This window comes from Pistacia vera, unplaced genomic scaffold (assembly GCF_008641045.1).
Source record: "Pistacia vera cultivar Batoury unplaced genomic scaffold, PisVer_v2 Contig397, whole genome shotgun sequence".
In the NCBI taxonomy this organism is placed as follows: Eukaryota; Viridiplantae; Streptophyta; class Magnoliopsida; order Sapindales; family Anacardiaceae; genus Pistacia; species Pistacia vera.
In genome coordinates this window covers 499,551-516,451 of record NW_022196220.1, presented here as the reverse complement: position 1 = coordinate 516,451, position 16,901 = coordinate 499,551, and the positions used below count along the sequence as shown (strand labels likewise).

Sequence of the window (16,901 nt, the reverse complement as noted above, 5' to 3'; positions counted from 1 at the left end):
CTGTACTCTGACTTACTTCCTTTAACTGTACGGATTCTGTATAAAACCTCAACATTTATTATTAAAACTCTCACCACACTAGTACCCTGGGGGAAATCTGTCGTACCTGGTGGGCGTCCCACACGCAGGCAGAGCGAGGGACGTACCTGTCATACCCGGCAAGGTCTATCATCGCGCGGGCAGAGCCTCAAAAACTGTCATACCTGGCGGACCACTCAACGCCCAGGCAGAGCCAATAAAATCTGTCATACGCATGCGCAAAGCCAAAATCTGAAACTGTCATACCCAGCGAATCCTGCATCGCTCGGCAGAGCCAAAATCTGTACTCTGGGGGATGGGTACTTCGTAGGGTGGTTTTAGCACCATCACATCTCATGCATAATCTCAGTAAAATAAGTCAATAACACATTCCTTGCGCTTATAACCATGCATATACGACATAATATTCAAAATCACATATAGGGCTGAAAATGTAAACTGTAAAACATGTTCAACAGAACACCAAATGCACCTTTATACACCTATATGTGTATATAAAAAAAAAGAAAAGAGTTAATTATATGATAAAGTCTCATTCTAAATAAATATATATTCCATTCAACAATTTAATACCAACACCAACATTTCCCGTTACCAAACTCTGCATAATATGATTTTCTCCACCCTTCAACATAAGCCGAAACCCAACTCTCTCTATAGTGCCACCACACCCCACAGCAGCCATCAACATCAAATTTCATGGGACAAACATATACATATATTTAATTCATGCAGCATGAAAGCTTATTAGTTTGGACAAGATCTAATTCATTATCACCCAAAACTTGCTCAGCCGAAACATGCAAGATAAGTTTTAGCAAATAAAACACTTAACTCGATTTGCACCCAAAACATTATAATAGAAATAGATAACTTACATGCAAACCGGAATTAAGTTTTTTTTTTAAAAACACTTTTTGGTTAAACCACTCACTCTTCTATCCTATAATTGGCTGCCTGTTACAGTGCTTAGATTTCGATCTCCACCGTTTAGAATGTAGAGCTGTGTTTCATGAACAACATATCCGAAAATCAGCACGATCGGACGGCGAATGAGCTCCAGATCACGATTTGATGATCCACTGTTCACAGACTTAAAACTAATAAACTCTCCCTTTCTTTGTTCTTCTCTCCTTCTCTCACTCTATCTCTCGGCCAAACCACTCTTTCTTCTCTCTCTCCCTTTTTTTTTCTTTTCTTTTCTTTTCTTTCTCCTTTCTCTCCTCTCTTCTTTCTTTCTTCTCCTCTCGTTTTTCTTCTCTTCCTTGGGCGAACTGCCCAGTTCTTTCCTTTAAATAAAAACAGTTTTTCTAAAATTATTTCTGCCCCCCATTTTTCTCTATTTCCAGTTTAACCCAGCCACATAAGCTTTCCCTAGCAAAAATGTCCAAATTTTTCCCTCTTGAACAGCAAACCCATCAGGATTTATTCTTCGATTTCACCCCCTTAACACAGCTTTAAAAACTGACAGAAATACCCCTATCTTACCACAATACCAAAAAATCAAATTAATTAAAAAAAAAAAAAAAGAATTAATTAACTTAAATACAATTCATGATCTAACTAAAATCAGGAATGGGGTTTTACAACTCCCCCCCTTAAAAGAATTTCGTCCCCGAAATTTCACTAACCTTATTGAAAAAGGTACGGTACTTAGTCCGCATGACATCTTCAGGCTCCCATGTTGCCTCTTCGATCGCATGATTCTCCCATACGACTTTTACCCAAGGAGGTTCTAGTACGGAGCACTTGCTTTTTATAATCCACAATTTGGACCGGCCTTTCCTCATAAGTTAGGTGCTCATCCAATTGAATCGGTTGTTGCTGGAGAATGGGAGGGATCTGCTACCATACTTACGAGCATGGAAACAGAAGACATTATGGTTCTCTCCAATTCTGGTGGCAAAGCCAATTGGTATGCTACTTCACCAATTCTTCCAAGAATCTCATATGGGCCAATATATCTTGGGCTTAACTTACCCCGCTTGCCAAATCTTAACACCCCTTTCCATGTGAAACTTTTAGGAAAACCTTATCACCCACTTGGAATTCAAGCTCCTTCTCCGCTTATCGGCATAACTCTTTTGTCTATCTTGAGCCGCCTTAAGTCTCACCCTGATAATATTAATCTTCTCATTGTGTCTTGCACAATCTCGGGGCCTAACAATTTCCTCTCTCCGACCTCATCCCCACACACTGGAGTTCTACATTTTCGACCGTATAAAGCTTCATATGTGGCATCCCAATACTAGAGTGATAACTGTTATTATAGGCGAATTCCACCAAGGGAAATACACATCCCAATTACCTTGAATTCCATTATACAAGCCCGCAACATATCCTCTAAAGTCTGAATTGTCCTCTCTGACTGCCCATCAGTCGAGGGTGGAATGCCGTGCTAAAATTTAGTTTGGTACCTAAGCCTTCTGTAAACTTGGCCAAAATCTAGATGTGAACCTGGGATCCCGATCCGATACTATAGAACAGGGGTACCATGAAGCCTCACAATCTCTGCGACATAGATGCTCGCCAACCTATTTAGTGAATAGGTGGTCTTAATCGGTAAGAAATGAGCAGACTTTGTCAACCGGTCACAATCACCCTATACCATCATGCTTATATGTATGAGGGAGGCCTATCACGAAGTCCATGGTAATGTGCTCCCATTTGCATTGTGGAATAGGAAGCGGTTGGACAATCCTGCTGGCCTCTGATGTTCAGCCTTAACTTGTTGACAAACTAAGCATCTAGAAACAAACCAGCTACTTCCCTTTTCATACCTGGCCACCAGTAATGTTCCTTTAGAGTACGGTACATCTTTGTACTACCTGGATGCATAGCATAGGCTGACGAATGACCTCCTCTAATATCTCCCTTTTCAACTCTTCCGCATTGGCCACAAAGTCTATTCCCCATCATTAACATACCATCGCCCCTAATCCAAAAATCTTCCGCAACCCCTCACTTACTTCTCCCATTAACTTCATTATATTAGGGTCCATAAACTGAGACTCTCTGATTCGATCCACCAAAATAGGCCAACTTAAATGTGCTAAAAGTACCCCTGACTCATTCATTCCCAACTTAACTCCAAGGTCCTCAACTCCGTAATCAGGGAGAACACACCTTCATATCGCCATGACGCTCGGGGTTTTTCTACTTAGGGCTCCCCACTACGTTGGCTTTACCAGGATGATAATCAATCATACAGTCATAATCCTTGATAAGCTCAATCCACCTTCTCTGCCTCAGATTCAATTCCTTTTGAGTAAACAAATATTTCAAACTTGATGGTCCGTAAAAATCTGACAAGTTACCCCATACAGATAATGCTCCAAATTTTTAAGGCAAGACTACCGCTGCGAGTTCCAAATCATGGGTTGGGTAATTCATCTCGTGTTTCTTGAGTTGCCTGGAGGCAAGGCTTACTCTCCATGTTGCATCAACACACAACCTAAACCTTGACGGGATGCATCACTAAACACCACAAATCCATCATTACCGGAAGGCAAGGTAATACCGGGCTAAGTCAGCCTTACTTTCAATTCCTGGAAACTCCGCTCACAATCGTCATCCCACCTAAACTTTACCTCCTTCCGAGTCAATCTGGTCAAAGGGGCTGCTATCTTAGAAAATCCTTCCACAAATCTCCGATAGTTCCAGCTAACCCGAGGAAACTCCTTACTTCTGTCACATTAACAGGTCTCTCCCAATTCAACACTGCTTCTACTTTCTGGGGATCCACATAAATACCATTTGCTGAGATCACATGACCCAGAACGTATCTGATTGAGCCAAAACTGACACTTACTACTTCGCATAGAGTCTTTTTCCCTGAGGGTTTGTAGACCATCCTGAGGTGCTCCATGTTCCTCCTCATTTCTCGAATACACTAAAATGTCATCAATGAATACAACCCAAACCAGTCCAGGTATGGACGAAACACCCTATTCATCAGATCCATAAAGCTGCGGAGCTTGGTTAAGCCAAAAGGCATCACTTAGAACTCATAATGTCCATAACGGGTCCTGAATGCTGTTTTTGGTATATCAGTCTCCCTAATCTTTAGTTGATGGAACCAGACCTTAGATCTATTTTGGAGAAGACCCTAGCACCCTGCAATTGATCAAAAAGTCATCGATCCGTGGCAAAGGATACTTGTTACCACGGTTACCTTATTTAACTGTCGGTAATCTTGCATAATCTGAAAGTACCATCTTCTTTTTAACAAATAAACTGGTGCTCCCCACGGTGACACACTAGGTCTAATGAAACCCTTATCCACCAATTCTTGCAGTTGTACCTTTAACTCTTGCAATTCCCGTGGTGCCATTCTATAAGGCGTGGATATGGGGGTTGAACCGGGAACCAAATCTATAGTGAACTCAATTTCTCTATCAAGTGGCAAACCAGGAAGGTCTTCAGGAAATACGTCTGGGAATTCCCTCACCACCAAAATATCCTCTACCTCAATTCACTAATTCTAGTGTCCACCACATGAGCTAGATAAGCGGGACATTGTTTCTTGAGTAGTCGCCTGGTAGTCACGCTGAAATAACACAAGAAGGAAGGATACGACGCTCTCCACAAAAACAAACTTTGGTTTCCCTCGCTTCTTAAAGGTTACCTCCTTACGGAAACAATCCACAGTGGCATGATGCAAGGCTAGCCAATCCATTCCCAAATCACATCAAAATCGGGCATGTCTAGGAATCAAATCTACCTGCAACTCATGCTCACCAATCCTCACCAACTACGTTTATCACATACTCAACCATTAAAGAATCTCCCAATAGGGGTGTATATTGCTAATTTACACTCTAAGGTTCTAACTTTCTATTTGCATGCACAGCAAAATGATACGAAACGAAAGATGTGTAGAACCTGGATCAATTAAAATACGGGCCTCATGATCAAAAACAGTCAACATACCCGTAACCACGTCTGGGGAGGCTTGAGCATCCTGCTCGGTGAGAGCAAAGACACGAGCTTGAGTCTGAGGTCGCCCTGTTCCTCTCTGTCTGGCACTATTTCTACCTACAACACTACCTTGGCCCTCTGAACCTGAGATCTCTGTTGTCCTTGAAACTGGCCCCCATTTCCTCTGAAATCTGCTGAACTGAGGCTTATCACCTTGGCCAAAGTGACAATTTCTCTTGATATGCCCAACTGCCCACAATGATAACAACCTGAAGCTCCTTTCGACACTGCCCCGAGTGGAACCTACCACAACTGTTACAGGGTGGTCGTGGCTCTCGCTTGCACCACCACTTTGATACTATTAACTTGAGACCTCATATTCCAATTACCACTGTCTCCTGAATGTTGACTCTGAGCATATCTTTGAATCCGTCCTGAACTGCTCGAGGTCCCGAAAAACTACCCTCTCTTTTCTGATTTCTATTACTAGGGCCACCAACTGTCCACTCACGGTTACCACGTTTCGTCTTCGTGGCTCTCCCTTATCAAACTCTCCAAATTACTCTCAGTTCTCATAGCTATCTCTGTCAATTTCCCAAACTCTGAGCAACAGTGTGAGGCCACTATTGTTCTGATCCTCCTCTGAGGCCCTCCTCAAATTCCTACATTTTGCTCTCCATTTCCGACTATAAGTGGGGCAAACGGGATAACTCAATAAACTTATCAAATATTCCTCCACTGACATATTTCCTTGGGTTAGTTCTGAGAAACTCACTCTGCTTACGTCCTGATACACTACAGGAAAATAATGATCGAAGAACTCCTGACGGAATTGGCCCATAATTGTGTCGGATCCCCATTCTAAGTTGTACCGATCTCCACCAATGACGACCTGCCTTTAAGTAGAAGGGTACAAACCGTAGTTTTGGTCATCAGTGCACTCCATCATCCCAAATACTTGCTCTAATTGATCCATCCAGGAGTCGGCATCGTGGGATCTCCCTCCCCTAAAGTCTGTTGCCCCTAATTTTCTTGCTCTCTCTCTATAGTTTTCCTTCTCCCTGACGCCCTGCGTCCTATCCTGCATTACCCTAGTCATTAGTTGAGCTATCCTATTCATATCAGCTCCATGTTATCCCCATCACCTTGGAGCCCTGTATTTTGTTCATTCACTGGTCCTTCCTCGACATTTTGATTTCGGCATCTTTTCCTCCTGGTCCCTGAGGTCCTGACCTGTGGGATCCGACTCTTCTACTCTCTCTTCCCTAGGCTCACTCACCCTCCTGAGCACTCTAGGAACTATAATTCTCTCACGGATTTCGTGCGAGGCTGCCACGTTGACTCATCTGATATCTACAAAACAAAACAAATTTGTTTCTAAAATAAACTCATGGACGGAAATAAACTTCATTAAGGGACAAATTGGCATGCGTAAAATTTTAAAAAAAAATGCCCTTAAAAATCGAAAACCATGCTCTGATACCAAGTTGCACAACCCGTCCCGAATTTCCTCGTCCCGTAGGATCCGGCGCTCCCAACAGACTCGGATACCCGAGACGTGCCATGTAGGAAAACTGCGAAACCTGTTTAAAGACATACATCTCTTTCGTTTTACAAAAGAAAATAGTTAGGAAACTTTTGGTATCAGGTTTTCCACTTATACAACCCATTCCAAAATATGAAACAAAAGGAAATACATCATGGAAAACATGAGTTCTTGAAACGAAAGTCCAGATTTACAATGCGACAAATATAAGACCCACATAAAAGATGTCAACGCGTGGCACAACCCTGAGCGAGGCTCACTGCTCGGCACGATCTCCGGAAGGTCCTGGTGGGGGGAAAAACATTTAAAAAGGGGTGAGCTAAAAATACTCAGTGAGTGGGGAAAAAGGGGGGAGGTTTATAAAAGTTCTTAAAAAAATAATGCTAACATACAACAATTTCAAGCAAATCATGGCAACAATGTAACTTTAGAATATGCATAGAACAACCACCCCGTCCTCGCAACAATATACAATTTATTTCTAATCATCCTGCACTCAGTAAACTGTACTCTGACTACTTCCTTAACTGTATCGGATTCTGTATAAAACCTCAACATTTATTATTAAACTCTCACCACAACTAGTACCCTGGGGGAAATCTGTCGTACCTGGTGGGCGTCCCACACCAGGCAGAGCGAGGAGTACCTGTCATACCCGCAAGGTCTATCATCGCGCGGCAGAGCCTCAAAATTGTCATACCTGGCGGACCACTCAACGCCCAGGCAGAGCCAATAAAATCTGTCATACGCATGCGCAGAGCCAAAATCTGAAACTGTCATACCCCGAATCCTGCATCGCTCGGGCAGAGCCAAAAATCTGTATCTCTGGGGGATGGGTACTTCGTAGGGTGTTTTAGCACCATAACAATCTCATGCATAATCTCAGTAACATATAGTCAATAACACATTACCTATGCGCTTATAAATCATGCATATACGACATAATATTCAAAAATCACATAGGGCTGAAAATGTAAACTGTAAAACATGTTTCAACAGAACCACAATCACCTTTATACACCTATATGTGTAATATAAAAAAAAAGAAAGAGTTAATTATATGATAAGTCTCATTCTAAATAAATATATATATTCCATTCAACAATTTAATAAGCCAACACCACATTTCCCGTTACCAAACTCTGCAATATGATTTTCTCCACCCTTCAACATAAGCCGAAACCCAACTCTCTCTATAGTGCCACCACACCCCAATCAAGCAGCCATCAACATCAAATTTCATGGGAAAAACATATACATATATTTATTAACCAGCATGAAAGCTTATTAGTTTGGAACAAGATCTAATTCATTATCACCCAAACTTTGCTCAGCCGAAACATGCAAGATAAGTTTTGCAAATAAAACACTTAACTCAAGATTTTGCACCCAAAACATTATAATAGAAATAGATAACTTGACATGCAAACCGGAATTAAGTTTTTTTTTAAAAACACTTTTTGGTTAAACCACTCACTCTTCTATCCTATAATTGGCTGCCTGTTACAGTGCTTAGATTTCGATCTCCACCGTTCAATGTAGAGCGGTGTTTCATGAACAACATATCCGAAAATCAGCACGATCGGACGGCGAATGAGCTCCAGATCACGATTTGATGATCCACTGTTCACAACTTAAAACTAATAAACTCTCCCTTTCTTTGTTCTTCTCTCCTTCTCTCACTCTATCTCTCGGCCAAACCACTCTTTCTTCTCTTCTCTCCCTTTTTTTTCTTTTCTTTTCTTTTCTTTCTCCTTTTCTCTCCTCTCTTCTTTCTTCTTCCCTCTCGTTTTTCTCTTCTTCCTTTGGGCGAACTGCCAGTTCTTCCTTTAAATAAAAACAGTTTTTCTAAAATATTTCTGCCCCCCATTTTTCTCTAATTTCCAGTTTAACCCACCACATAAGCTTTCCTAGCAAAAATGTCCAAATTTTTCCTCTTGATACATGCAAACCCATCAGGATTTATTCTTCGATTTCACCCCCTAACACAGCTTTAAAAACTGACAGAAATACCCCTATCTTACCACAATACCAAAAAATCAAATTAATTAAAAAAAAAAAAGAATTAATTACTTAAATACAATTCATGATCTAACTAAAATCAGGAATGGGGTTTTACACTTGATCTCTTGCAGTTCATACAGCATACTCCTCCACCGGAGTCGCACGCCGAGAATCTAAACTGGATTTCAGGTCTCACTTCCTTGAAGTACCTTAACTTAGGATTTGTGAAACTGGATAGTGCTGGAACTGATTGGCTGCAAGCATTAAATAAACTTTCTGCCCTGGTGGAGCTACGTTTGCATTGGTGTAAACTTCAGGTTCCACTTTCATTGCCATTCATTAACTTCACTTCACTTTCAGTTCTTGATTTGTCAGAAAATTCTTTTAATTCTGAAATCCCTGAATGGTTATTCAACCTTACAAGCCTTTCCAAGCTGTATCTCAGATGGAATTTCTTTAATGGTCCCATTCCTGGTGAGTTTGCAAACCTGAAACTTCTTGAGTTCTTGATTTGTCTAACAATTTGGACCTTGGAGGCGAAATTCCAAGTTTCTTTGGAAACTTTCCAGGCCGAAGAGTTTAGATCTTTCTGCAAACAATTGAACGGTGAGATTCAGGAGTTTTTGGGAGGTTTCTCAAACAGGCCAAACAACTTAGTATTTCGTATCAAGTTCTAATTCACTGGAAGGAGAATTGCCCGAATCATTAGGAAATCTTAAGAATCTGAAATTTCTAGTCCTTTCTGGAAACTCTTTCTGGGTTCAATTCCATCATCTATAGGAAGCTTGTCATCATTGAAAACATTGGACCTCTCCTACAACAGGATGAATAGCACGATTCCGAAAGTTTCGGCCAACTCTCTGAGCGTTTCATGCCGACCTGATGAGAATTCCTGGACAGGAATCTTAAGCGAAGCACACATGATGAAGCTTGGAAGATTAGAATATGTCACAATCACAACAGAACCACCAGGTACTGGTTTTCAATGTTTCCTACAATGGGTTCCTCTTCAGTCAATTTATTCACTTTGACAACTGCCTGGTGGGTCCTTTCTTTCCTTTATGGCTTCAAGTTCAAAGTGACTTGCCTCTGTTAGCCTTGAAATGCTGGAATCTCGGACACTATTCCAGGGGACTGGTTTTCAAACTATCTTCTCAAATCACCTATTTGATTTTATCAAATAACCAGATCCAGGGAAAGCTGCCACACCATTTGGAATTTCCAAATTTAAGGGCCTTGATTTGGGTTCTAATCATTTTGAGGGCCCTTTCCCGGTTTGGTCCACAATGCTCTGAGATCTTTCTTCAGGACAACTTATTTTCAGGATCCTTGCCTGAAAATATTGGCAGCCTAATGCCAAGGCTGCAAAAACTGATCTTTCCTGGAATCGTCTTGACGGAAAAGTCCCCTCATCAATGTGTGAACTAGAAGGTCTGCAAGTTCTTTCCCTTCGGAGCAATAAGTTGTATGGTCAACTCCCCAACTGTTGCACAAATCGCAATGTTATGGGGAATTGATATGTCAAACAACACATTAACTGGCAGCATTCCGAGTTCATTTGGCTCCTTAGCTTCCCTTAGTGTGCTGATGTTGAACAATAATAATCTTGATGGGGAAATCCCTTCTTCCTTGCAAATTGCACAGGACTGACAAGCATTGATCTGGGAGGAAACAGATTTCTTGAAATCTACCCTTGTGGATAGAAAAGTTCTCCTCTTTCTTATGCTTCGCCTTCAATCAAACTTGTTCAGTGAAATATTCCTCCAAGTCTTTGCAATCTTCGGAATCTTCACATCCTGGACCTTTCTCACAACATGCTTCAGGGATATTCCCAGGTGTATTGGAAACCTATCAGGCTTGGTCTTTGGAAACAACACTGAAGTCTTCGAACGGCTGATATATGTTGTGATGAAAGGAAGAGATCCAGAGTACAGAAGCATTATTGTGAGTGTCAACACCATCGACCTTTCGTGGAATAATGTAACAGGAAGAATTCCAGAAGAGATTGCAAGGCTTTCAGCTCTGAGAATGTTGAACTTATCACATAACTATCTTTCAGGGCCATCCTGAAAGCTTGTCAACCCTGAGATCTCTAACCCATTGAACTTATCTTACAACAACTTGGTTGGAAGAATCCCTTCACTGCCACAATTCAATGATCCAGCCATTTTTGACGGCACCCTTGTTGTGTGGGGCTCCTTTGCCTACCATGCCCTGGAGGGAGACGGTTCTAAATTTCTGGAGTTATAATGTAGTCCGAAGGCATGTCTTCTTTCAGCTCTTTGATGACATAAAGAAATGAAGGAGCTTAAGGTCTCTAGTATCTAATAATAATATCTATCAATCTATTCAAACTTCAGAGTTAAAAAAAAAAAAAAAAAAAAAAAAAAAATGAAAACATACTGCCATATCCTTCTTATATACACCATAGACTTGCTTTACAAAACATGAAATAGATGACATTGTAAAATGATGAATTTAGTCTTTGACAGTTGATCGTATATCAAAAGATTTACTGCCTCACAGAGGAGAAATTCATATTAAGAAAAGATACAGAATTGCATAACTAATAACTCCCAGTGAGTTCTATCAGAAGTTGAAAGGGATGATAAACATGCGGCGTAATGCGGTTTTGAGACCAGATAGGGAGAAAAGAGGAAAGAACAGCAATGCCACCAACTAAGTTTGCTCACCACAAGGTATACACCACAATGAATGCTAAGTTCATCATAATCAGAGAAATCCCCATCAATGGCAGCGCCAATCGGACGACCATTAGCACCAGATCATAGGCATCACCCATCTGTCCCCGAGAAAGTGACTGCAGCTAAAATGGAGCTGTCACTAGCTATGGTGTCGCAGAAATAAATATTCCAAACACATTGCGTCCTAACGGTTGCCATGCCCTCGTCTGGGTCAGAGTTTTTAAAGCCACCGGCATTGTGAATCCAGCTGCATATGTTGCTGTGACCACGAAGGTTGAAACCACAAAAAGAGTGTTGACTCTGTCCTTGTAGTGTCCTTTCAGGTGGCTTCGAATCTGATGACTTTTCATATGCATTCGTAATCTTTGTAGGAGCTCGCGGTGCTCCGCTGCTTTTAATGCCACCCATGTTAATCGCTGCAAGATGGCAAGTTTATGTCATAAATTTTCAGGTTCAAAAGTTTATAGTTTTGTAATTGAAAATTAAAAGCAATCAATCTCAATTGCATACCAAGCGAAAAGAGTACACCGTATCTTTTCATGTGATTCTTGCAGCATCAAAAGCTGTCATTCTTTCATTGTTTACCAATGTCAGTCCACTCTCTCATCCCATGTCAAAGCACTAACAATCTCGGGTGCCGTTGATGACGCCAAATGCAAGGGCGTATTCCATCCTTATCCCTCTGGTTTATAGCATCTTCAGCTCAGGAATTCCGAGAACATACCTGACAACATTAAATGCTCCACTCCGAGCCGCAAAGTGAGCATATTTTGGTCATACTGTCGAGCATCTTCCAAGGATCGGGGCGTTTAGAAAGAACTTCTCAACAACGGAAACATTCTTCAATAGCCGCCATATGAATTGGAAAGGCGCCTCTGTTGTCCCTCTGAACAACAATGAAAGAAAAGTATGTTAATAAGTAGTCAACAGCCTCAAGATAACCAACAGATGCAGCCAGGTGAAGCACCGTCCTTTCTTCTTCGTCTCTTCCATGGATGAACTTTGGCTCCTTCCCCAATAGGAATATCAAGATATCTTGCATTTCTCAATAATAAATAAATAATCCTTGTCATTAGAAGTTTAACCACATCAATAGAGAGTTACAATGTTCATAGGAATCCAGGTCATTACCGGTCGCCGTTATTTCACTGGCAGTAGCACTAAGAATGGCAGCATGAATAGGTGATTTTCCTTTCAGTCTTTCTTCTGTGTTCACTGCTTCAGTTGACTCCAACATAGATTCGAGACATATTAAGGAACCAGCTTCAGCAGCCAGACACAAAGGAGTCTTACTTTCATTGTTTAGGTTGAAAGAAACTTAAGGATCTGCTTCAATTAACGCTTGAGCAACGGCTGTATGGCCGTTTATCAAGGCCTCTTGCAAAGCAGTGTTTCCGTCTTCATTCTTTAGCCCAAGAAACAATGATCTATCATAATCAGCCGGGCGCAAAGCAGTGATTCCTTCTTCGTTCTGTAGCCGAAATGAAAACGGTAAATTGTAATCATCCTCTCTGAACGTAACCCTTTCCAACCCATCATCACTTGAAGTTAAAAATGAAGACTCAACCTGTGGATAAATGACAGCTGTCACAGTGGATAAATGTCCAGCTTTTGCAGCAACATGCAGAGCAGTGTCTCCTTTCGAGTTCTTCCTATCGAGAATCGGTAGACTGATCAGATAATCGGCAATCAAGCCCACAGTCGCCGTGCTGTCAAAACTCGCGGCCACATGGAGCAATGTATTGCTGGACTCAACAGTTTCATATAGGAAGCTTGAAGCAAGCTCCTCCACAGTTTCATCACTCCTAAAAAAGAAGTTGAGGATGAGATCAACATCATCTTCCTTGGCAGCTTTGTACAACTTCACCTGTGTCTCATAGATTTTTGTCAAACGATATTCAATGGCTGAACTGGACAATGTCAAGCTGATTTCCGAGTTTGAGGTTGATGCCACAGTTTGGTTGATTCGAGTTGACCTTTCCCTTAAACTCTGAATTTTTCGCTTTCTCTCTAATTCCCTGAGCTTGCGGTCCAGCTCCCTACTCCCGGCCTGCTCTCTCCTCCCGTAAGTTTTCAAATAAAAAATGGCTCCCATATCCGCGAACGAATTCTTATGGGAGATGAGTTCTTTCTAAAGTATATAAAGCCGGGATCCAGGAGAGCTATTTGTCGGCTTCAAATTTTGTATAAAATACAGTTAAAAGACATTACGCCCGAGCTTTGATGCAATAACAAAAATCTCTCTATAATTTAAAAACAGTAAACAACTTTTTCCCGCCCAAATTAGAGAAGAAAGATAGGACGGTCAAAAGTTTATTATAAATAAGGGTATAATGATCAATTAATATTATGTATCAAAAATTAAAAAATCAAAGAATTGGTGGGCGTGTTTCAATTCAAAGGTAGGTGGATTGGTGGCTGGCGGCAATGAAATTGTGTTACGATCAATCCACAACAACAAAGGACTCCAAATACAATCAAAATCCTTCCAAAACAACTCCAAAAAAAAAAACTCTGACTGACTCTCAAATTGATTGTCTCGCGCAACAACCAAATGGGCGGGTGGACGGCTTTCAACGAAGGACCAGACATCGGAATGCTGGGGGTTTTGTTAAAGGGGTGACGGTGAGATATGGGTGGGACGGGTGGGGTTTGGCCACCGGAATAACCGTGGGTCGTGGTTACGATTTGGCCGGTCCAGCGAATTCAAAGTTCCCGTGAGCAAAACATGCAATCACCGCAACACACAACAAACATAAATCAAGAAAATCATATCAAAAAGAAATCAAAAATCAAGTTTTCTCCGGTCAACTCGGATTTGAGAGGAAAAAAAAAAGGAAGCAGCAGCAGCCCCCCAGAGAGAGGAAAGATAAGAAGAGCGAAGAGGAAAAGAAAGAGAGAAAAAGAAGGAAGAAAAGAAAAGGAATGGGAGAGACGAAGCAGAGAGAAATGGCATGGGCGATACTGCTCGATTGAGAGGGAAAGAGAGAAAAGCGAGGAAGAAGAAAGAAGAAAGAGAGAAAGAGAGAAAGCGGCCTGGGTGCGATGAGAGTGGAAGAGAAGAAAGAGAAGGAAAACAAAAAGAAAGAAGAATGAGGAAAAAGAAAGGCCGAACGACTTCTGCATACCCAAAGTTTGTCAAAACGTAAGTTGTACCCAAAAGTTTTAAAACAAAATAGGTACCTTCTATACTGTTCTATAGGGATTTGTTAGAAAAGTGAAAAGGCATAAAATGCCCTTGAAAGTTTAATTTTAGTTTTAATTTAAATAAAAATTCTAAAACCCCTCTATTTAGCTTTACTTAATTGTGACTAAACACCCCAATAAAAATTTTTATAAATAACAAAACACCCCCACACCGCTGTGCCAGATCCGGCCACCACCATCGGAATCTGGCCAGAAAATTGCGTTACGACACAGACCCAATCGTATTGTCGTAACGCGTAGATCTTATTTTTCGACAAGATTGTGGCTGATCTGGTCAGAAAAGCCGTAGATCTGGCCGTCGAGACCGGAAACTTGCCAGAAAATTGTGTCGGATCTGTGTCGTAACACGTCATCTGGTATTTTCTGGCCAGATCTGGCCGTCAGAGGCCGAACAAAGGCCAGATCCGTGGCAGATCGGTTTGTGTACGACACAGATCGAGGGTCTGTGTGTAATGGTGGCCGGAATCGGCACTGTGGGTGGCAGGGGTGTATTTGTTATTTATCAAGTTGTTTATATTGGGGTATTTAGTCAAATTAGCAAACTCTGGGTTTTTTAGAAATTTTTTAAATTTATAAAAAACTAAAAAATAAACTTTCAAGGGCATTTTAGTCTTTTCACTATTATCTAACGAAATTCACTAACAGAACATGACGAAGGTACTTATTTATCGTTTCAAAATTTTTTTGAGTACCAAATGTTGTTTCGACAAACATGGGTATGTATAAGTCATCTCCCAAAAAGAAAAGGGCAGGGGAAGACCAAAAAAAAAAAGGCGGCGGATGCAATTGAGAGAGGAAAGAGAATATAGAAGGGCAGAAAACACAAGAGAGGAGAAAAAAAATTAAGGGCAAATTGATAATTAATACAAACAGTAAAGGGTATTTTGGTTTCACATTCATAATGAATATAACGGATAACATAAGTATAATTCAAATTATTATGTCCCTGTTCTTAAATATAGTTCAAATGTTTTTTTATTGCTACAAAAAAAATTACTTATATTCCGCAGTGTGTCTTCGTGAAAACAATGTAATTTCAAAATAATTCACTGTGCTAATGAATGATAATAAAAATAAGATAAAATTCATTAATATTTGTGTAATCAAATTCACTAATGTAGACGTAAAAATATAACCTGAACGGAAGGGGGGTTGATCCCGTGAGGTCAAGGCCCCTAGCGATATGCTGCACCCTGACACGTAGGAGAACACACAACACGTGAAGCGAAGGGAAACACCTGAGTGGTGTTCGGTAGGCACTCCGACGCTCAGTCAGCCAAGACGAAAGGGGCTATTTAGTGAGGGGTAAGGAGAGGAGATTACGGAGTCTAGTCGGAGACTGTGACTACGGTGACCCAAGAAACTCTCGGAGTGAAGAGTTTCGGGTGTGGAGGGTTGTAATGTCCATTGCCCCCTGTAAGAGGGCTATACCTCTGTTTATATAGTGAATCGTCAGTCTCCAATTCTTGGAGAGTAGGAGTCTAGTACGACTCTGATACAACCCAGGAATTAGGATTTTGTGGTAAGCATGTCTTACCCGTGTCAAGTCTAGGGAAGGTGATTCTGAGTAATAGGTATATCGAGTAGAAGTGATCAGGAATAGGAAAGTATCCTGAGGGGGGTGTGGGCTTTGGATTTGTCCCTGGACCTAGGACATGGTCCGTTTGAGAGGCTTGTGCCTGCTCCAGTTTGGGCCGTTCAGTTATCTCATGTAGAGAGAACCTATGGCTTGGGCCTCAGTAGGATGGACTGGTTTCCTTTTTCCTATTGGGACAAGGACGATTTGTTGGCCCTAACAGTGTCCCCACTCTTGGGTGGGATCTCAAGTTAGAGAGTTAGGTCGTTGACTCAAGGACGAGCTGTTATTTCACCATGGGCGAGCAATAATGGAGAAAGCAGAATGAGCGGCAGCGATTTGGTTGGGTGCTGGCGATATTCATTCCCGAACAAGGCATGCCGCACGTGTTGTGCCTGATCGGTTCGTGAGAGAAAGAGCGAAAGCAGGTCGGGTCGCCGGTTATGTTAGCACGATTATCGTAGAAAAGAAACACCGCGAGAACGGTTGTTCGTCCTTCTCGGTCGGGCGAAAACCAAAATGTTTACCGAGATTCTTGGTCGGGCTTAGGGACGACCAGATGGGGAAAAGTGACCCATCGTTATGCAGGATGGGCGACCTATATGGACGACGGCTTGAGGGCTTCTTCTGAAGGTTTAACTCGGGCTACGCCGAGCTCATGAGTCATCGTTCCAGCTCTCCGGGCGTCGGCGAACGTGAGGTCCGAGAAGGCTGCTGAGACGTTTGGAGAAACCGTTGTGTCGCTCAGGACTCGGTGCGACCTCGTTCAGTGGAAACCAAAAACGAGTCTCTTGGTGGGCGGTAGGGCGACCAGAGGGAGAAAATGTTGGACCAATCGTCGCCTCGGATGGGCGGAATGGACGGGCTGATGGCTTCATGAAGGTTTTAACTCGGGGGTACGCAC

General features: G+C 41.8%; 2 protein-coding genes across 2 annotated transcripts; one reads left to right on the top strand and one right to left on the bottom strand.

Moving 5' to 3' along the window:
• Window positions 1–7,433: 7,433 nt before the first annotated feature.
• Window positions 7,434–10,579, top strand: LOC116141276 (leucine-rich repeat receptor-like protein kinase PEPR2). Its single transcript, XM_031426798.1, has 6 exons — window positions 7,434–7,478; window positions 8,611–9,139; window positions 9,290–9,481; window positions 9,698–9,783; window positions 9,859–9,974; window positions 10,333–10,579. The coding sequence occupies exons 1-6, from the start codon at window positions 7,434–7,436 to the stop codon at window positions 10,577–10,579; spliced, it is 1,215 nt and encodes a 404-aa protein (XP_031282658.1).
• A 1,941-nt stretch (window positions 10,580–12,520) lies between these two features.
• Window positions 12,521–14,057, bottom strand: LOC116141315 (E3 ubiquitin-protein ligase mind-bomb-like). The gene has a single exon (XM_031426836.1). It carries the CDS (start codon window positions 13,307–13,309, stop codon window positions 12,533–12,535), a length of 777 nt encoding a protein of 258 aa, XP_031282696.1. The 5' UTR covers window positions 13,310–14,057; the 3' UTR covers window positions 12,521–12,532.
• Between the last annotated feature and the right edge of the window lie 2,844 nt (window positions 14,058–16,901).

What these genes read in the sequence shown, in the direction of transcription:
- LOC116141276 (XM_031426798.1), top strand. Translation starts at nt 7,434, where the DNA reads ATGCATATACGACATAATATTCAAAAATCACATAGGGCTGAAAAT. An exon ending in AATCACAACAGAACCACCAG is followed by an intron (nt 9,482 to 9,697) that starts GTACTGGTTTTC and finishes TCAAATAACCAG; the next exon opens with ATCCAGGGAAAGCTGCCACA. An exon ending in ATTTTGAGGGCCCTTTCCCG is followed by an intron (nt 9,784 to 9,858) that starts GTTTGGTCCACA and finishes AAATATTGGCAG; the next exon opens with CCTAATGCCAAGGCTGCAAA.
- LOC116141315 (XM_031426836.1), bottom strand. Translation starts at nt 13,309, where the DNA reads ATGGGAGCCATTTTTTATTTGAAAACTTACGGGAGGAGAGAGCAGGCC.